Below are 22362 nucleotides of genomic sequence, written 5' to 3'. Positions count from 1 at the left end.
ATCAGAATGTTCTGTGTCATCACCAAGCGCCACACATAGGCAAAGGCCCTGCTAAAGCAAACCCAGCGAGACCCACCGATGCCATGGTAACTGGGGCAATGAGAGCTGCGCGCGCAATGCCTCCTGGGAGGAGTAGTTCCAGAATGTCCGACCCTTGTCTAACTGGTAGGTGGTGGAACTACAACTCCCAGCGCCACCCAAATGCAGCCTGTGACGAGGAGCAGTTGTCATTGTTGTGGCCTAAGTCTAGGCCTGAACTTGAAAATATACTGCTGGCGTCCCAAGAAAGGTCTTCAAAGAAGAAAATGGAGCTGAGTCGCTGGAAACGGCTTTCAAGGAAGCTGAATGCCAAGGTGATCCCAATCGGAAGCTTTGAGAAACACGGGTCGGCCCTAGGCGTCACACTGTCCTGAAAGCCTGCCGCTTCCCTCCCAGCGGTTTCTCACTCTTATCCTTACCTGGCCTTGCCTGACCTGGAGCCTGCACAGCTTTGAGAGTGTGGTTTTAGGAGCCTTAGGGTCTGTGTACTCTGGTGGGCAAAAACCTGTAAGGATTGTTCCCATCTAAGCGGAGAGGTCTACTAGTGCCCATTAGGGTAAGGGAAATTTGCCCCTCATCCTTACCTCCACTAGCAGTTTTAGGAAATTTTCTGCACATTTCTTCCCCTCCCTTTCAAATCTTAGGTAAGGGAATTTTGAAAGGAAGAAAACAAGTCACATTAAGTTCACTGCTGTTATCCCTTATACCCCCCCCCTTCCAGTTTTACATCAGACATCTAAAATGAACCCAGAATTCCAAGTGGTTTTATCTCAGTTCTTTATCCATATGGTTATTTCTAAATTCCACCAGCGTTCAGCGATAGATCCTTCCTTTATCTGTTACCTCTTCTGTACACTAGTTCCTAAAGACACACACACTCAAAATCTGACAAAAGCGGTTTTAAACTTGGAACAGACAAAAGTGACGTGCAAAGTCACAGCCATACCAAGTGCGCTTTCCAGAATACCTTTTTAACAGTCACAAAAATAAGTGCTTTAGGTGTAAATGAGAGCATTGAGACGGAGAGGCGTCAGCTTCCAGCTGCAGAGCAGCTTCACCAGCTGTTTTTACCCCTCAGTTACCGTTTCCTGTAAAAAGAAAGACAACCCTCGAGATGTGTGGCTTTTGTGGGGGCCCGGGGCAGCCATTCTTGTGGGCTCTTCTAAATATAGAAACAGTGTACACAGGGTACCTTCCACTTAGTGAAAATCGTGTTCCTGATGCTAAAGGGCAGAGGCCAGAGCATTCGAGAGTGAGAACTGAGGCCGCTTCACCTGCAAAGTAGCAGTTGCGTGATAGTGGCCCAAAATAGCTTCTGAATATAGATTTGATGATGAAAGGTAAAAAATTGGGGACAACTTAGAACTACAAAAAGAGGGATTTTTTTCTTCTTTTTTTTTTTGCTGATAGTGCTCATTATTACTGTCTAGAGGATAAAGGAAGTAAAAACACAAGAGCGCCTTGAAATTCAGCTGTGTTTGAATAGGATCGGTTCGCTCTTTGTTGCAGTGGCAGTTACGCAGCAGAATAGCTGCATTATTGTGTGTAAGGTGAGCTGAAGGCGGAGTGTTAGGGAAATGAAAGCGACCATCATGCCTTTCCTACCAACTTCCACGTGCCAGTTACTTTGCTCTCCCATCATTTTTATTTTCAAATACCTGATTTTTTTTTCAAAGCAAATAACTCTGTTTGCTCAATGATTATTAGAGAGAGAGAGTTCTGTAAGCTTCTGGGAGTCACAGAGGATACAGAGGAGGATCCATGAGGCCTGATTTTTTGTTTCAAATTAATATTTCATCTGGGTAGAGATCATTTTCTTCATTATATGCTTGGTGCAAGTGTACAAGTTGAGTGATATAATCCTGTTTTACACCCCCACTCCTTTTAGACCAAATGTCATCTCAGTTGTAGGAAGTACAGGAAGGCATCTGGATACTTGTGCAAAGAGGAAAGAAATTACCACAGTCTTTAAGCAGAAAATGACTCAGGTGAATTAACCAGTGTTAGTATGGGTTTCACGAGGAGTGGTACATGTAGCATTTCTGCATCTTGACTCTTAGCATTGGAGAACTCAAAAATACAATGCTGATGCCTAGACTGTTGATCAGTTACGGTTCAAGGTGGGTTACACAAGAGTAACACAGATGTCCTGGACAAGACTTCCTGTTTCTCCTGCGTGGTTCAGTGTGCTCTCATTGCTAGTTGGTGCTGAACTTGCCAATGGAAAGTTTGGAGGAAGGGATGAAGGATATGTTTCCTCGTGTGTTAGTGGGAAGGATGTTGACAAAGCGGTTGCTGCGCATTAATACTTTGTTTCTATTCTCTGCAGTCTGCATTTGACACCGACAGTGTGGAACACTGGGTTAAGGTAAGGCTTTTCACAATCAGAACAGAGAGATGCGAGAGTCGGACATAAGGACAGATCTCCAGTGTTCATGTGCGTGCCTGTTGTTATCCCACATGATTGTGTATGTTACCCCAATTCTATATTTTTAACATCTTTTATTATTCCGTTGGTTTTCATGAGAGAGCTTAAGTAGAAATGACGAGAAAACACATAGTCTTACCTTTCATCTGGCATGCCCATCTCATAAAGAGGCCAAAGGAGTAAGAAAAGAGAGGCCTTGGGAGAGAATGCTGTAGCCTTCTTCAGACACGAGGAAGACTATTCTGTAGTTACTTTAATATGGGGACCCATTGGCAAGAGCAACATGGCTATCACCAGAATTCTCTAAAGTCTAGAACAATCCAAAAGTGGAGTGAGAGTTTTTATAAAGAGACATGTTCTCCATCGCTAGAGTATTGGAGTACAGTGCTATGTTGTTTGTATTTTAGTAAAATACATCTTGCCTGAAGACCATAGGCAAAGCTAAAGCCACTAGAGGCCAGGCGATGGTGGTGCACACCTTTAATCCCAGCACTCAGGAGGCAGAGGCAGGTGGATCTCTGTGATTCTGAGGCCAGTCTGGTCTACAGAGCAAGTTCTAGGACAGACTCCAAACCTACACAGAGAAACCCTGTCTTGCAAAAACAAAAACAAAAAAACCATAGGGAATATAAAATGAGAGGAGAGAGAGGTTTAGTCTGCTTAGTCTGCAGTTGCCCAGCCTTGTTAGAGGTAAGATTTCTCTGGTGGCTTGGCTGCTTTGCTTTTCTGGTTTTCGGGTTGAACCCCAATATCTCACTCTGGCTTGTTATTATTCGTGCTACATTGGAGTAAACTCTAAAATTTCACTTAATGTTCAGCTAATAAAGAATATGTTTGGGCATCCATTGAGAGGGAGTTGGTTTAGATAACTCCCATAGAAACTGAAACTGTTATTATACATGACTTCCTGACCGATGACATCCTCCAGTCATGAGATGTTTGTTTTTAATTTAGGTGCTATTTGAATTAACAGTGCCTTTAAAACACTTCAGGGGTACACCCCTCAGTGCCAGCCTAGCAGTTCGCTGTAATCAGTTTATTTGTGTAGCACATGGTTCAAAATCATGTAATATTTTCCAGAGAATATTCTGTCTTAGTTGACAGGCATTGTGGGCATCAGGCAAGATAGATCCCAGGCTACCTGTACTTTGCTTTTAGCTATTTATTCATTTTGTTACTATTTGTTAAGTGCCTACCAAATACAAGCTCAGTGTATTGTGTACTAGTGCTAAAATGAGACACAGACCAGAGTCTATAGCCCAGCGGTGCCTGAAAAACCTACTTAGAGCTGGTAAGAGACCTAAAGATATAAGGGAAGCATATGGTGGGAGGCATTAATGTCGATGGGGCTAGGGGACTTCCTGACCACTGCAGAAGCTCTGTCTCAAAAGACAGCCAAAGTAGATTGCATCATGAGTGCCAGCCTCTGGAAGACCACTTAACCTCTAGTAAACCTAGCTTGCCTCTCAGTGTCCAGGGTCCTAGTACTGAGTTCCTGCAGGGCTCAATCACACGCCTACTTACCACTTCTTTCAGAGGGGGAGATTTAATGAGAACTCAAGGATAAAATTCCATTTTGTCTTGTTTCAATGATTGTTCTCCTTCATATAGCTGTCAGCAATCTGGACTCGGATTTTTATCATTTCCCTAAATCGTCTGCACTGGCTTTTCCTCCATCCTGCCTTCAAATCTCCCATCTTGAAAAATCAATAAGTTCTTATTTGACCCTGCAGTCTTTTCTGATTGTAGAATGATTTTATTTTCTTATCCAGATATATAATGTGAGCTCTGGGCTTTTATATTTTCGTTATTCTCTCCTGTCATAATTATTATTGCTTAGTCTCGCTTCTTATTCAGTCAGCAGTAACACACACACTCCATTTATTTCACTTTCCATTCCACAAACTGCTACCAGAAATGACTTCCTGACCAAATCCAGTCACCGTGGGCAGCTGTCAAATGTCTCTAGTCTAATTTGATAGAGCTGTGGCATCTGTTTTAGACACCCTCTAGTCCACTCTCTTTGTTCATTGGACTGTTTTCTCTGGATTCTCCTTTTACCTCTCTGTTTTACCTTTCTGATTTTACTCCATAATATATCACATCTCTGGATATACCCTGGATAGTCGCAGTCTTTCCTCCTAAACCCCCCAAATCCACTTGAGTGGCCCACCCTTTTCAACACAGCTGAGAATTCGTTCAGGGGAAAGATGAAGATAGAGAAAGGCCTCTCTTTAGAACAGCAAAGGAAGGTTTCCCAGTTGTCTCATGGATTTAGCTGAAGCAAGTAACCATAATTTTTTTTATGATACAAAGAAAATTGGTAGATTAAATGGATCCAAGCTTGAGAATCACCACTGCGAAAGTGAAGGGACGGGGGTTTGGGAATAAGACAGTAGCTTAATGTTCACATGAGTAGGAAGGAAAAGACGGTACTCCTTGAAGCCCCTGTGTATGAAGGAGAGAATGAAAGACTTGCTTGGGTCCAGTTTCAGCATTGAGGAATGAAACGTGGAAACAGGATGACGATGTTGGCGGGTGGTTAACAGCGTTTATTTGGTTCAGTAATGAAACATCCTGTCAGCATGGTTCAGGTTAAGTGGGCTGCCAAAGCAGAATTATGGGAAGTGCTGTGGTCCAGCAGACCTTGAGACTGAGATGTTGATGAGCATCCACAGAGATGAAGAAATCATGGGGAATCGGGCAGGTGCTTGGCTAGCACTAAATGTGGTGGTACTCTGTGATTTATAATTCATCTTTAGCCTGTCTGGCTCATCTTACTCCAGTACATCCTCCTGCTTGACTGACCTTCCTAAACACGTGTTCTGTGTGCTATCGGATACTGTCTCCTCCAGGTGGGCATCTGAGGTCCTCTGTCAATCAGACTGTGTCAGTTTATCTGAAACAGCCCATGTACTGCACTCTGCATCCCTCCTCTCCCCCAGGTCTTTCTCCTTCCCCTCCATCAAGCAGGTCTTCCCTGTGCTTTGCTACTTGCTGATGCCTCAGCCTCGAATGTCTGCTACCTCTGAGACATGATCTAGATCCTCTCCGTACAACTCAGCTTCAGTTGCCCACACCCTCACCCCGTCCTCGAATTATGTTATGTACACATTTATTAATAAAACACAAAACACTTGATTTTATAAAGAGTGACTTTTAAAAGAACTGGCACTTTCTAAACTATATAAAACATAGGCAGATGAGGATACGTTAAGCTCCTGTTTGTATCATCTGGTCTTAAGGAAATGAAATAGTATTTTGTAAAGGAACTTTTATGGAACATAGCTTTTAACTAATAGCCTTCTTTTTAGGACTGGAAAGATGGCTCAGTCATTTAAGCGTTTGTCTTATAAGCATGGGACCCTGAGTTAGGTTGCCAGAATCCATGTAAAAGACCAGACGTGGTGGTGGTTTAATTCCAGCTAGGGAAGCAGAGACAGGTGGATCCCAGGGGCCCCCATCCAGCAGAGCCTAATTGGTGGCTCCAATCCAGTGAATGAAGAACAGTACTCAAGGTCGTCCTCTGTCCTGCACATAGGTGCACACACACCTACGCTCACACACACAACACACACAGCCTATTTTCGGATCACCCTGTCTTATTTGAACTTTCTAATAATGAACCGTTTGTGTCTGTCTCCCTTAGCATTCACTGGGTCGCTGGGGACAGAACTAGTCTCCCACCGGGACACACTGAAAGGGCAGGAGTAAGTGGACACAAACGAGTGAAACGCGCTCCAGACCCCTCTTAGCTCTTATGCATTCATTCTGGGGTAAAAAGATAATATTTAAGACAAAGTACTTAAAACACTATTCCAATCCTTAGTATTGTCTAGTGAGTATTTTAAATGCTTCTTTAAAACATTTCTTTTTACTGAGTTGCCATTTCCAGACCCTTTTCAAAGTATCAAGACTAGTTTTCTCCTATTTCCCGATCTCACTACTGTCTTCTAATAAGAACCCGGAGAGATGGCTCATGGGGTGAAGAAGGCACTTGCCGCCAAGCCCTAACCACCTGAGTTTGATTCCTGGGACCCCATTGTGAAAGGAGAGAACTGACTTGTGCAAGTGATCCTTTGCCATCCATCCACACATAAATAGAAATGAAATGTATGTAATAAAGTTTCCTCCAAAAGCATGTCATTTGATTATCTCTTGGATTCATAGTCTAGAGAATTAAATCAAGTCTAAAAATCTCTTGTTTCTTTTTCTTTTATAGGTGTTCATTTAAAAATTAAAGTTAATAACTTTATCTGTGTTTCTTTTGCATGAGTGCATATGCAAGCATAAACAGTATATATAAAGTCATTTTTCTGCTGAGCCTTGGTGGCGCACACCTTTAATCTCAGCACTCTGGAGGCAGAGGCAGGCGGATCTTTGTGAGTTCAAGGCCAGCTTGGTCTTCAGAGCAAGTTCCAGGACTGGCTCCATAGCTCCTGGGAAACCCTGTCTGAAAAAAAAGTCATTTTTTTAGAAGTTAAGGGTAGGCCTATGTCAATGTAATCATAATCAATGCCATAACATAAATTCAGATAACCCATGGCCTCTGAGAATTAACATGGGGGAGCAGTCTCTATAGTGAGGCCTGGTGTCTCCCAACTCAGCTCTGATGAGATCATGTTATTCTGTCTTATAGCACTCCTGTGCCCACTTCCTGTGCCCAGATTTTATCTTTGACTTTTAAACTTTACTTCTCTGCTGACATCCAAACCTGACACAGGCAACGCGAGAATTAGGTAGCTCATCCTATAGCAAGTTTTTGCAAAGTTGTCACCAAGCTTTCTACCAAGGGCACGAGGCAAAGTCATTTCAAAATAGGTCAGGAGCACTATAAACACAGTAGTGCAGCATCTTTGAGTAAATCTCTAAGCCACCTCTTCCTTTACTAAGTATTTCCTGTACAATGACCGAGTCCCAGCAAGACTCTGGTTGCTAGGGCTTCTGTGTGAAGAGGAACAATCCTGATGATGCTCTGTTTGGAGGCTGCACGAGAGAGAGAGAGAGAGAGAGAGAGAGAGAGAGAGAGAGAGAGATGACTGCAGTGTGGTTGACACAAAGGGAGCTGGTGAAATGCAGAGCCCACAAAGGGGTAGGGGCTCAGGACGTTGAAGCACACTGTAAGAACTTGTCCTAGTGCTAATGGAAATATCGAAGAGTTTGGGATATGGCTTTCATGAGAAAGCGACCAGTTCCTACTGTAAAGGCTGTTGCAGAAAAGCCGTTAGGAAACTGTCACTCCTCAATGGAGCTGAGAGCTGTGGAGGTGCTGTGAAGGGGCAGTTTGTAAATGTGAAACGTTTCAAACATGTATGAGGAGGGAGGGAAGGAAGGAGAGAGGAAGAGCATGGAAGAGAGAGAAATGGGCAGAGAGATGAAAGAGAGAAAGAGAGGCAGAGAGACTGACTTCAGGTTAAGGAAGACTCCAAAGTTTTCACCTGAAGAACTAACTGATCATGAGTTGTCATTTACCAGTGCCAGTCTGAAGAGTGTGCGCTCAGGAAGAACTCCGGAATGCAGCTCTGTGCGGACACAGATACAGGCTTTGCCTTTGAAGTAAAATGTTCCCTGCTCTATCCAAAGTCACGATGCTTTGCTCAGCTCCTCATTCCCTTACCTGATCCCATGAATCGGGTCATGCTTTTATTAAACCCTTGTTGAGTTAGAACAGTCTGGATGACTACAGTGGTACCTGTCTATCTCAGTTTTATTGAACCTGTGACTTGCCTAATACACAGTGGCGACCCCTTTTAGCCATAGTAATCTGAGGCTTCAGCCTGTGGTTCCCAGTGGCACAGAAATTGATATCACATGTTTGCTCGGAATTAAGTATTCAGGTTTCAGGATCCCATTGCCTATGCCTTAAACAAAAGTTACCCAAAGGGGATCAGAGAGGTAATAGGAATGTGATCAAAGTATGTTACATATGTATAAATGTGTCATAATGGAACCACTATTTTGGACAATTAATACATGCTAATAAAAATAAAGTTTTATTATTGTGCGTGTGTGTGTGTGTAGGCAGATGTACATGTGTGCGTGTGTGTAGGTAGATGTACGTGTGTGTGTGTAGGCAGATGTACGTGTGTGTGTGTAGGCAGATGTATGTGTGTGTGTGTGTGTGTAGGCAGATGTACATGTGTGTGTGTGTAGGCAGATGTACATGCGTGTGTGTGTGTGGGCAGATGTACGTGTGTGTGTGTGTGTAGGCAGATGTACATGTGTGCGTGTGTGTAGGCAGATGTACGTGTGTGTGTGTGTAGGCAGATGTATGTGTGTGTGTGTGTGTAGGCAGATGTACATGTGTGTGTGTGTAGGCAGATGTACATGCGTGTGTGTGTGTGGGCAGATGTACATGTGTGTGTGTGTAGGCAGATGTACGTGTGTGTGTGTAGGCAGATGTACATGTGTGTGTAGGTATACACATACAGTGGTACATGTGTGAAGGTCGGTTCTCTCCTGCCACCTTGTGGGGTCTGGGGATGAAGCTCAGGTTGTTGCCTGCACGCTAGCACCTCTCATCAGCCCTGTTTTCCACTTACCTAAGCCTAAACGACATTCTTGTAAACATCAGGAATGCTGGCTAGAACTTGATGAACTGCTGCATTTAAGTCAACATTACAGACAAAACTAAAATACTGCCTAGTGTTCCAACAAAAATGGGAAAATTAAAGAATCATACTAGCTGCTAGAAAAGCAGCTTCTCAAATTCTTTAGCCCTAAACAAGGTTACTATCATTTAATGGATTTATTTCTTTTCCTTTTTTCCTGTTATTTTTAAGAGAGTGGAGAAAGCATCGGAATTTGCCCTTTCAAATGAATATTTTACCAGAAATGCAGATTTACCTGGAATGCTTTGGCGACACACAGTAGATCTGGGGACATGTGAGCAAGCAGAGTATCATGATGACGTCTATGAAGAAGGTGAGGGGATGCATTTGCTGGTGTGATGTTAGCAATTCTTAGAGCATAGCTCGGCACTCACTGAAAAACATGGAGTGAAGGCTGCTCTCACCCGCATTCTTAGCTCCTAACCTTTGTTTCTCTACTGCCCTGAAGCTGATTCTGAAGTTAGCTCCATTACTATATGTAAGACTCTCTCTCTCTCTCTGTGTGTGTGTGTGTGTGTGTGTGTCTGTCTGTCTGTCTGTCTGCCTGCCCACATACTAGTGTCTGCATGTTTATGAAGATGCCAGAGGAAGCCAGGGGCATCAGGTTCCCTGGAGCTGGAGACCCAGGTGGTTACGAGCTGCCTGGTATGGGTGCTAGGAAGTGAGCTTGGATCCCTTGCAAGAGCAATCTATACTTCTCTTAGCCATCTCCCCAGCCCCACAAGGCTGTATTTAAAGCCCACTTTGTTTTCTAAATCTGTAGCAGCCACTGGCAGAGGTAGTTTGATATACTAGTTAACTTGTGAGTGGTGTAAGGTGTTGGTCCTACGGCACAGATGGTAGCATGTTAATTTAATCTGGTTTTCTACTAGTGTATAGACATCAAGTTTATAAACCAATTTAATTCCTTGTAAAGAGGCTCTAAAAACATTTTAACTTTCTTATCTCCTCAAAGTTCCCTTTATTTGGGGACAGGAACTTCAGCATTTTGATTACTGAATTACTGAAGAACTAAGTACCACCTAGGAATTCAAGGGACTGGGTGGAACCTGCAAAGGAGACTGGAAGGAGAGCCTCCAGGGAAGGGGGAAGTCAAAGGTCTGTGCCCTGCAAGCCAGCTTCTGTTTGGATTATTTACATCCCCAATTATTTCATTATCTCTTCATTTATTCCATGCATGCACATTGAAGTCTTGCTCCACGACATTAGGCACTAGAAGATTTTATTATGAACAAGGAAAGTAAAGCTGTGCTTTCGTGGAGTACGCACTCTAGTGTAGGAATGAAGAGAATGAAAAGCAAATTATCAGGTAGTAGTCTATTCAGAGCATCCCAGATAGAGGGCAAGGGGGTGTGAAGAGCTTAAAGTACAGACAAGCTTGGAGTACATGAGGAGCTGAAGGAAAGCCCTTGAGGCTGGTGCTTCCAGTAGACATGAGCATAAAGGAATGAGCAGGAGATACATCACATAGGTCATGATAGGTCTTAATAAGTTCTGGGAAAGAACTTAGATTTTATTCTGATTTTAATAGGAGGGGACAGAAGTATAAGGGGCCTGTGATTTATAGGGAAGCTGTTGGAGGGGTTTGGGTGAAAAGGTGATGTGGAATGTCTTCCTGTATGCTGTGGATATGTGCTGCTCTCATTGCTTGATAAATAAAGCTGGTTTGGCCTGTAGCAAGGCAAGATAGGGGTAGGTAGAAATCCAATCAGAGATAGAGAAGAAGGACAGAGTCTGGGAGATGCTGCCAGCCATCTGCCGAGGAAGCAAGACATGTAGAAAATGAGGTAACAAGTGACAAGCTACATGACAAAGCACAGGTAAGAAATATCGGTTAATTTAAATGTAAGAGCTAGCTAGTAATAAGCCTGAGCAATCGGCCCAACTTTTATAACTAATATAAGCCTTTGAGTGTTTATTTGGAAACTGGCAGGCAGGAGAGAAACCTCCATATACAAAAAGTGATAATGACTAGTCTCAAGTAGTTGGTAATTCCAGCAGTAGAGGAAATCTATGCTTTAAGAGTCTTGCTCACCCCACCTTCCACCCAGTAACCATACACGATACACTTTAAGAGCCCTCAGAAACCTTACAGTTGAAGGAAATATTGTCTTACTCCATTCCCCAAGCTTTCTAGCCCATGGACTTTTTTTTTGGTGGGGAGAGGTATTTTATCCCTATAACACCTACTGTCCCAAGAAACTACTAGTCCATACCAACCTGTGCTGTTTTATGGGCTGAGCACACTTTACAAAGGTTTGTTTTTGTTCTTTTCTCATTAGCTCAATTAATATTCTACCATAACTAGTGCTCTGGGGAGCACACTGTGAAAATCTCTGCTTTTTTACTCACCCTCCCCAACAGTGTAAGGAACTGTATAGTATAACGTCCAAAGGAAGTGCTCTTTACACTGTATAGTATAACGTCCAAAGGAAGTGCACTTTACACTGTATAGTATAACGTCCAAAGGAAGTGCTCTTTACACTGTATAGTATAACGTCCAAAGGAAGTGCTCTTTACACTGTATAGTATAACGTCCAAAGGAAGTGCTCTTTACACTGTATAGTATAACGTCCAAAGGAAGTGCTCTTTACACTGTATAGTATAACGTCCAAAGGAAGTGCACTTTACACTGCATAGTATAACGTCCAAAGGAAGTGCTCTTTACACTGTATAGTATAACGTCCAAAGGAAGTGCTCTTTACAGTAAGTGGCGTTAGTAGACACAGTTGTTTTACATTCTAATTATGCAATAAAGTGCAACTTGTTGTACATGGGTTAATAATTGTCAGCTCCCTTTCTATGCCTTCTTGTATCATATTTGTTATACTTCATTTCTACTGCTGTCCTCCCCAGGTACCTTCCAGGACCCTTAGTGGATGCCTGAGATTGTAGATAATGCCAAGCCCTAGAGTTGTTTGATATACTTACATAGTCATGGTAAAATTTACTTCATAAATTAATCACAATAAGAGATTGATAACAAAATAATAAAACCAAACAATTATAATAAGCAGTAGACTTATGTGCATATCATCTCTCTTCAAGTATCTTCTTATACTGTACTCCCACTGTTCTTGTGATGATGTGCTGACATGGTACCTGAGCGGTGTGATGCGGTGAGGTGAATGACCAAAGCATTAGGCTGTTACCTGAGGGTTCCTTGGACACTGTCACTACATTATCACGCCAGGCAATCAGTCTAACAAATGAGGTGACAACTAATCTGTTTTAACTGATGACAAAGAGTGTGACTGGTGTGGATGCCGGACAAAGGAACGACTCACATCCCAGGTGGAATGGCATAGACAGAACTTACTTTACTGCGCTAGTAAACTAAATGCAACTCAGAACTTAGGAACTATTTCTGGATTTTCCATGTGATGGTTGTGGACTTTAGTTGACTTAGGTAACTAAAACTGGAAAATGGAACTACAGATAAAGGGCCACTATTATCATTTGTTTTCTTCTATTTTTATCTATACTAAACATTTTTACATCTGTTATTATATAGAAATGCCTAATTACATCAGAACTCTGAGATAATAGTAACAGTGGTGGAGGTAACACTAAAGGAGACGTTTTCCTCCTTTGAAATGCCCATGCCGTAGACTGGGGAAGAGCTTTTTGATAATGATAAAAATGATAAAAATAATGTAAAATAGTGTGAACATTTTCTCCTGCATCTACATGTAATTTTCTTTCTTTCATTTATTTTTTTGTTTGTTTTTTTATTCTTGCATGAGTTTATGAGTACCACATGGCATGTGACTACCAGCAGAGGCCAGGTCTGTCTCCTGGAACTGGAGTTACAGATGGTTGTGAGCTGGCCTGTAGTCCTGAGAACTGACTCAGATCCTCTGTGACAGCAGCAAGTTCTTGTGACCTCTGAGCCATCTCTGCAGCCCCCTGCGAAGATTTTCATAATGCCACAGAAATGGGAGCTGGCTTTCAACACACGACACTCTGACTTTCCTTTGAGCTCGGGGTCTCTCCTTGCTCTTCAGCTTCCCTGGTTCTACCTTACCTCATCAACTTCTAAAACATTGATTTCCTGGGTTTTTATCGTTTTTAGCTCTTCTCTATCTGCTTTCTCCATCTGATAATATCATCCTGTCCTGAGACTTCAGACATCATCTGTATGCTTATAACTCTCATTCGGTTCTTCAGTTTGGACCCATTCCATGAAATCTCAAGTATTGCCACCAGTATCAACTTGACCTTCCAATTTGGTTATCTCATGAACATCTCACACCTGATATCACAAAGTCTTCCCCCAAACCTGCTGCTTCTTTGTCCTTCACGCTTCTCAGTAAATGTATCTCTATTCTTCCAGTTAAGCTAAGCACTCTGAAGATTTCTCTTCCTTCATTCCCTGTTTATCAGCAAATCATATCAACTTCATCTCAATATTTTCTAGACTGTAGCCATGTTTAATTGCTCTACTGTGAAACCAAACCATTATCACCTCTTTACAGTCTATAGTACTCATCTCCTTAGCTAACATCTTCTTTGCTTACCCCATACCGTCTATTTTAACAGAGAAGTCAAAGTGATCCTCTTAAAATGCATCGCTTTTTGCCCTGGAAAGATTCCCAGCACCCGAATGACAGCTGACAACCGCCTGTAGCTCCAGCTCTAGGGCGTCTGACTCTAGGGTACTCTTCTCACCTCTGAAGGCATCAGGCACTTAGACAGCGCACAGACACACATGCTGGCAAAACCCTCATACTTAAAAATAAAGAAAATTTAAAAATAAATAAATTTAAAAACAAAACAAAAATCAGGCTTGGTAGCACACATCTTTAATCCTAGTACTACAGGGGCAGAGGCAGATGGGTCTCTGTGAGTTCAAGGTCAGCATGGTCTAAATAGTGAATTTCAGGTCAGCCAGAGCTACACAGTGAGGTCCTGTCTCAAAAGGGGAGAGGGGTGCTTTTTACTCACAACCCTCCTGCACTTCTCATGCTTTAGAGTAGCAGACAAAGTACCTCTAAATAGAAGGGTTTCAGCTTCAAGACTTCTGACATTTGGGGACAGATTATTTTTGCTATGTGGAAGCTATCTTGTGAGCAGGGTGTTTAGCAGCTTCCTAGTCTCAACACACTGGATACTGTCGTCACTTGCCCTCTTTGTGACAACCAGAAATGACTGTATTTCAGATGAGGGTTAAGATCACCCTCACTGATCAGCACTGCACTCAGCACAGTGGTCACCTCCTCCATCTCATCTGTCCAGCCCTCCTTTGTGCAGCCACACTGCCCTGCTAGTGACTTTTCCAGCCCTCTAGACACTCATGAAGTAGGACCTTTGACCGTGCTCTCCCCCTGCATGGTGCAATATTTCCTTATATATCAGCATGGCTCACTCCCTCTTTTGCTCAGGTATCTTCTTTTTGGCCACCCAACTTAAAACTACAACAATCAGTCTCCATTTCTTGGTTCCTTGCGTTGTCTTTATCTTGTTGGTTTTGTCATTTCCCCTGATCAGACTGTTAGCTTCATGTTGGTAACATTTCCTCTGGTCAGACTGTTAGCTTCATGTTGGTAACATTTCCCCTGATCAGACTGTTAGCTTCATGTTGGTAACATTTCCTCTGATCAGACTGTTAGCTTCATGTTGGTGACATTTCCAGTAATCGGACTGTTAGCTTCATGTTGGTGACATTTCCTCTGGTCAGACTGTTAGCTTCATGTTGGTAACATTTCCCCTGATCAGACTGTTAGCTTCATGTTGGTAACATTTCCTCTGATCAGACTGTTAGCTTCATGTTGGTGACATTTCCAGTAATCGGACTGTTAGCTTCATGTTGGTGACATTTCCTCTGGTCAGACTGTTAGCTTCATGTTGGTAACATTTCCCCTGATCAGACTGTTAGCTTCATGTTGGTAACATTTCCTCTGATCAGACTGTTAGCTTCATGTTGGTGACATTTCCAGTAATCGGACTGTTAGCTTCATGTTGGTGACATTTCCTCTGGTCAGACTGTTAGCTTCATGTTGGTAACATTTCCCCTGATCAGACTGTTAGCTTCATGTTGGTAACATTTCCTCTGATCAGACTGTTAGCTTCATGTTGGTAACATTTCCTCTGATCAGACTGTTAGCTTCATGTTGGTGACATTTCCAGTAATCGGACTGTTAGCTTCATATTGGTGACATTTCCCCTGATCAGACTGTTGGCTTCATGTTGGTGACATTTCCCTTGATTGGACTGTTAGCTTCATGTTGGTGACATTTTCCCTGATCGGACTGTTAGCTTCATGTTGGTAACATTTCTTTTTCCTGTTTTGTTCCTTATTCTATTCATTATGCCTTGTCACATAATGGATGTTGAGGTGATAATGACGGAATGGATGAATAAATGGAAACAGCAATAGAGGAACCTGTAAGTCACTGAAACTATGAAAAACTAAAAGATGTTTTTGTTCTATTGATAGCTCAGGAGCTCGTCAATGACTGGTTAGACAATAAACTTAAGCAAGAGTTAGCAAGTGATGGAGAAGGGGAGAACACTGTGCCAAGCAGCCCTCCTGTGCCCGATGCCCATGGCCATCTGAAGTATGACAAGTTTGATGGTAAGAACTTATCTGGTTCTTCTAAGCTTTAACATCTAATGAATGTTCCTAAAAAATGTTATTTATTGTTTTAAATAATAAATAATACATTTGGCTCATGTATGTTTTGTTTATCTTTGTGAGTTTAATTTTTCTTGATTGGGTATAAATCTTCTTTGCTATATCCCTAGTAAGTTCCTATTGCTTTTTAAAATTAAAATATTCTATTATTTATAATTTTGCCTATGAATTTATATAGCAATTAAAAGTGTCTCTTGCCCATATATCATTAGATAACTATTTACTCTGTCAGAGAAGACACTTAAATATTCACATATCATTTTATAATTATAAAAATGCTACTTATGTTTTGATTCATTTTCACATATAAAAGAGGCTATTTCTCTTCTTGGGATTTTTCCTTTCTTTTCTTCTTTTGTACAAATTGTCAGACAAATGAAATAACGGACTCATAAGGGGGTTCTCTATTGTACATTAAGGTTTAGGGTGGTTTTTTTTATTTTATTTTTGTTTTCCTATGAGGATGGATTTGTGGAGGACAGCTATCCACACCTGATTCAGAGCCTTGCTGAAACAAGCTCGTGGCATTGCTGTTGTTAGGACTCTATAAAAATCCCAGCTAGGGAATCATAGTCATGAGCTCGGAAAGCTAGAAGAATACTTTAATTTCACCTCGTCTAACAGTCAGTGTCTGCAGTCAGTAGGCAAACACACACTAACCCTACAGTGATTGCTACTTCACTAATGTTCAAATGGCTTAAAGTTAAGACTGGCCATGCCTGGCCTGGGTAAGGGTGTGGGGGAACTGGGACACTGTCACAGGACTGGTGGGATGTAGAATTGCATTCCACTTTGGATGGCAGTTTGATAATTTCTTTAAAAGTTTAGTCTGTACACATCATAACCTGTACCCACAGTATAGCTATTCTATCTCAGCTAGTTGAAGAAAATGGATAAAAACCAGGCCTAAAGGCTACCATACGCTAGGGTAAGAGCTGTACTTCTGAGCTATAGCCTGGGGTCAGTTGAGGGTTGATTTTAAGCAGGAGAGTTTTGAGGTTGTTTAGGTTTTAGATCTGACTATGAAGAGGTTCTTAGTGACTTGGCTGAAAGCATTTCCTGATGAAGGTGCATGCTGAGGGCCACACTCATCAACTGGCATTGCTACTTCGTACTTGTCAATACAACTTTGTATTTTTCAGAATTTTTATGTAAATACGAATATTATTTTTTAATTCCCTTTTGCTGTTCTTTACTCCTAGACTTATGTGGCTATTTGGAGGAAGAAGAGGAGAGTGCCACTGCTCAGCAATTTATAGAGCATCTGCTCCATAAAGAGGTGCTGGATTCTGAGATGGTGGAGGAGCTCGGAAGGGAGGAAAACCAAGGCAAGAGGCGGCAGAAGGACCCTCGTCTTACCATGGAGATGAGACATAAGCAGGTGGGAGGGAAAACAAAATTAAAATGGATAACAGGAAGCAGTCTTTGTGTAACACATTTAATAAGCTTAAATAAAGACTTGGGCTTTATTATGAAAAGGGTGCCATCTGTGGTTTGGTAAGGAAGAATAAAAATAAAATATAAGAACTTCAGAAGAAAAATAATTCTCATAAACTGAGAGTAGGAAACAATTTATTTAAGAAATAACCAAAATTAGAGTAATTGATTTTGACCAGTTGAGTGCTGAACTAAACTTTATTAGTGTGAACGTGGCACTCCGATTATAAATATGTAGATTGCATTTGCTCCAATTTGGTCTTTGAATGGTGACATTAATATATTATCATGAATATTCTGCTGGATATTATAAGGATAATTCTTTTCTAGACAACTAAAATTCACTCATTTTGTGATTATAATTTGAAAAGGAGGACAGATCTGAATTAAATCTAGTTCAGCTGTTTTGAATTGGAAAGGCATATGGGAACTTTCCTTCCTCCCAAAGGACTAGTAGGTAATAGAGGAAAAGGCAGTCTCCATGCCTTGCAAAGGAGTTTTGGGAACTCAGAATGACCCTGGCTTTGCCATATGACCAGGATCAAGACTGAATTCGCACTATTACCTATAGATGTGTGGGCTCTCTTTTTACATAACTAGATTTCTGATTACACATTTTGAAAATTCACTGTTTTAAACCATTAAAGTATGGGAATGTTGGAAAAATAGGGAGAAGTAGGAACCTGGTTTGACAGAAGGGATGAGAGAAAGTTCAGTAAGACATATGCCTATTGCCTGTAAGTCTCAGAAAGCTAGAGGGTGAAAAGGGGTAAAGTTAAGAGGAGAGCCAGGAGCTGAAGGATTAGTGTTGAGAAGGATGAATGTGCTTGTTTAGAATTATCCACAAAGGTCTTGCTTTTGGCTTCCAGATGTGACATACTGAAATAAAGACAGAAATGAGTGGAGCCCTGCAGTGTTCTTTAGGGCACTGGATTACTGTTCTGTCCCGCAGAGTGTGGCTACCATAATGGATCATTGTTCTTTCCTAAAAGATTGCTAAAGTGCAGAGTCTAGGGGGAAGTAATCTTATATATACACAGGACAAACTTGAAAATGGGACATCATTTCTAAATAAGAATCCAAAGCTGGAGCTCTGACCCTTCCATTGCGCTCAGCTTTTCCATCACACAGGTCACCCCAGATGCTGAGAGTCCTCTTCATCTGACTATTTGTATGGGTTTTCACCCAGGAAGCAAATAAATTACCTTATTTTTCAATAAACAGTGGGGTTCTGGGTGAGAATGTTGCAAACTGATTGTATTCTGAACTTCAAAATGTGTGTGTCCTATTTCCCTGTCCATTCTACTTGTGGTTTTTCTAAGGTAAAAGAAAATCGCTTACGGCGCGAGAAGCAGCTGGAGTTGCAGAGAAGGGAGAATGCCGTGAAGAAAGCAGCCTTCCTGGAGGCTCAGTGTCTAGTGCAGGAAGAGAAGAGAAGGAAGGCTCTGCTGGCCAAGAAAGAGAAGGAAGAGGTCCAGAGAGAGATGGTAAAGCTGCGCAGGGAGATACTGGAGAGAAGACGCACGGTGGGGGACGCATGGAAAGCGTAAGCCAGTGTGATGAGCATTGTGGAGGATGTACTCTCAAGTGTTAAAAATGTTCTAACATTGCAAACACTGCACACAGAAGAGGAGAACACCTCCTGCTCCACCATCGTAACAAATCCCTTTCATTTTTCCATGTTTCCTCCTGGTTATGATCTCCTTACATATTTAATTATAGTCATCAAGTACATTTAATTTGTCATTTTGCTGTACCAAACAGGCCTAGAGTCCTGAATGTATGTACTATCCCCCTGGATTGCTGGACCATACCATATGCTGGCCCTGTCCTATACTGAATGTATGTACTATCCCCCTGGATTGCTGGACCATACCATATGCTGGCCCTGTCCTATACTGAATGTATGTACTATCCCCCTGGATTGCTGGACCATACCATATGCTGGCCCTGTCCTATACTGAATGTATGTACTATCCCCCTGGATTGCTGGACCATACCATATGCTGGCCCTGTCCTATACTGAATGTATGTACTATCCCCCTGGATTGCTGGACCATACCATATGCTGGCCCTGTCCTATACTGAATGTATGTACTATCCCCCTGGATTGCTGGACCATACCATATGCTGGCCCTGTCCTATACTGAATGTATGTACTATCCCCCTGGATTGCTGGACCATAATATATGCTGGCCCTGTCCTATACTGCTAAGCACTTTGGCTATCTAAAATGTTTTGCCAACAGAGCTTGAAAGATGGCTCAGTAGTTAAAAGCACTTACTGTTTTTCTGGAAGACCTGAGTTCTCCTAGAAATCACAACCACCTGTTGACATTAGCACCAGGGAATCTGATGCCCTCTTCTGGCCTCCACAAGCCCTGCACTTATTCATAAATCCACACACAGACTCACACACAAACACATGATTAAAAACAAAATAAATCATTTAAAAACTTACCAATATAATAATGCAATGAACATCTTTATTCCTAGAACATTGTCATTCCTTTTAATTACATATAGAATATTTAATACATAATATATAATATATATGTGCATATATATATATATATATTTTTTTTTTCCAAAGCATGGATTCTCTATGTAGCCTTGGCTGTCCTGGAACTTGCTGTATAGACCAGGCTGGCCTCGAACTCATGCTGATTCACCTGCCTCTGCCTCCCAAGTGCTGGGGTTAAAGGTCTGTGCCACAACTGCCTGGACTAAATTATATTTTTTAGGATAAATTCTTATGACTGTAATTAGTGGGTTAAATGGTATAGATCTCTTGAAACATTGACAAATTATTTGGAAAGTTAGTTGTACTTGTTTATGGTGTCACCAGCTGTGGGCCAGTTTAACACACTCTTCTCTATACTGGGAAGTTTTTTGTTTCTTTTTTTTTTTTTTCCATGCTTAATAGGCAACCCTGCAACTGGTTTGTTCTTCTCTGGTTGCATAAGACTTTAAAGGTGAAACATATTTCCTTATTCCTTTTGTGTGGTTAGTAATCGCCCCCTGTGCTGCTGTGACTTGCACTAGGGTCTTATTTTCTAATGATCATAACAAGTGATTGGCTTACTGAAAAAGAAGAAGACTATCTGACATAAGAGGAAAATGACAATAGCCCTCACAGGAGGTAGTATGTTATCCATCCTCATGCAGAAAATGGGCTTCACAGGTGAAGTAACTGACATATTTATTCTGAGAAATAGCATTGATACCCGAACTGCAGGACCCTTCCAGCAGCGTGACTCAAGTGTCTGACTCCTCAGACTGAGCCAGAAAGTCCTATTAGGTAATCCTTCCCGCTCCCCGCCCCATCAGCCCGCACAGCACCCCTGCCCCCCTCCTCCCCCCCGTGTTCTTGATTGCTCTCATTCTGCCCAGTTTCAAACAGCTCAGCAGTGGACGTGTGCTCTACCCCCTCAAGTGCCGGGCTCAGGCCTCCTCCAAATGCTGCTCTCTGCAGAAAGCAATCACGGGTGTTTTAGTGAGGTCAACCCTGCTCTTCAGATTGCTGCTGAGCCTTGGAAAACAAGCCCCATTTGATGGTAGCGGGATCCTCTGTCCCGTTCACAGCGGGCACTCAGCACTGTTCACTGGGCAGTCAGTTCCTGTCAGAGCTAAGTCCTGCCCGTGGTTGTAGTGACACAGACAGTGTACTAGGTGGATGGACTGACGTGAACTTTCCAGATATCAATTTGGCAATAAATAACAAGAGTCATCAAGTGGTATTTCCCTTTGACACGGGACTTCCAGCGCTAGGGAAACTGCCTTAAGAACTGACCAGAAATGTGAAGATTTTTATACCATAATAACTAAAACAGCATAATTTATAGTTATAAACAAATGCTTCAGAATTATTAGATAATGATTGTACAGTGAAGCTGGATTGGCATGTTCTTGTTTATTTCTGGGTGGAAATATAAATGGCTCTTCTACCTCTCCAACTTGCACAATTAAGCAGATACTGTTTCCATGATAGATACATATCCTGATGTTATTTTAAAACTCGGACCCCTGTTCTGGAACTATTGTGTGTTTATTTATTGACTTGTGGTATTTGCTGTCTCACCAAAGGCCTTGCCTTTGCAATCTGCTATTCCATCCCAAGTCCTAGAACTGCATTTCTCTAATGCCCTCCATGACATGACTAGACCCATCCAATATAACATTATTCCAGCACTAGTATTTTGGGAAGATTCAGTAAGATTTTATTGTTGATAGGTGTTTCCTTTTTTCTTATTTGTAAGTTATCCTGAATCTTCTTTACTGCATAAAGTATCTCCTTTAACGATTTATTAATTACAAAAGGAACAAACAATAGCTTTGGCGATAAAGAGATGGCTCAGCAGTAAAGTGTACTTGTTGGTCTTCCAGAAGACTGGAGTTCAGTTCCCAGTACCCACATTAGAGTGCTCCATAACGAGAGGAGCTGGTGCCTTCATGAGGCCTTTAAGGGCACCTGCACACATGTGGCCTACACTCACACAGATACATAAATAAAAATACTTGTGAAAGTAACAAAACAATAGACTTACACTGGATAATCAGTAAAACAGGCTGGTATCAGCAATAAGACATAATATTGTGTGATACATGAAAATGAACGATACAGTGTCTGGATTCTGGATTCTTCTCTACTTGAATTTCTACATTTGTAAAGTTCCTGAAAGTCTAGGTGATTACCTGACTAGGTGATTCCAAGCTGATATGGGTTTCCACACCATGTGCTCCACATCATTAATGGTGCATGCTTTATGTGTATAATCTGTAACTGACTCCAATAAAAAGATAACATTGGGAGCTGGGGGTAGCTCAGTTGGTAGAATGCTTACCTAACATGCACAAAGCCCTGGTTTGATCCCCAGTTCTGCATAAAAGTAATGGCACACGCCTGTCACTCCCCATTTGGAGGAAGGAGGATCAGGAGTTCAAGGACAGCCAGGGCTACGTGAGACGACCTCAAAAAAAAAAAAAAAAAACCAGGCAGGTCTCCAAGCACACTTGAGCTGGTAACTGAAGGACAATGGCCTGTGGGAGGAAAGAGGATGGAGGTCGGAAGATTCTCTAGATTCTCTTCTCTCCTTAGTAATTTAGATTCTATTAAATCTGAAAAAGTCCATCATAGGAATCTCATTCCTTTTTTTACTTAAGGATTCATTTAGCACTCTAATAAGAACAGATGGGGCTGGGGAGAAGGAT

At 41.9% G+C, this 22362-nt stretch overlaps 1 protein-coding gene across 4 annotated transcripts in view; it reads left to right on the top strand.

Annotated features, from left to right (window-relative positions):
- The first annotated feature begins 240 nt into the window (after positions 1-240).
- The window catches only part of Ccdc191 (coiled-coil domain containing 191), a 75612-nt gene continuing 53490 nt past the window's right edge, over positions 241-22362 (top strand). For 2 of the 4 annotated variants that reach the window (XM_041673090.1, XM_041673093.1), the window contains exons 1-6: positions 241-353; positions 2369-2407; positions 9250-9391; positions 15518-15655; positions 16918-17096; positions 18475-18698. In XM_041673090.1, coding sequence (XP_041529024.1) covers positions 306-353; positions 2369-2407; positions 9250-9391; positions 15518-15655; positions 16918-17096; positions 18475-18698 — 770 coding nt within the window. In that variant the 5' untranslated portion in view covers positions 241-305. Of the gene's footprint in view, positions 354-2368; positions 2408-9249; positions 9392-15517; positions 15656-16917; positions 17097-18474; positions 18699-22362 lie in introns of those variants that run through there. The other 2 variants (XM_041673092.1, XM_041673091.1) reach the window with 2 other exon arrangements.

Source organism: Microtus oregoni, unplaced genomic scaffold (genome assembly GCF_018167655.1).
Source record: "Microtus oregoni isolate MIOR12 unplaced genomic scaffold, Mior012 000023F_ref0000262, whole genome shotgun sequence".
In the NCBI taxonomy this organism is placed as follows: domain Eukaryota; kingdom Metazoa; phylum Chordata; class Mammalia; order Rodentia; family Cricetidae; genus Microtus; species Microtus oregoni.
Note: the sequence above shows the minus strand (reverse complement) of the source record. Positions and strands in the feature narration are given on the sequence as shown.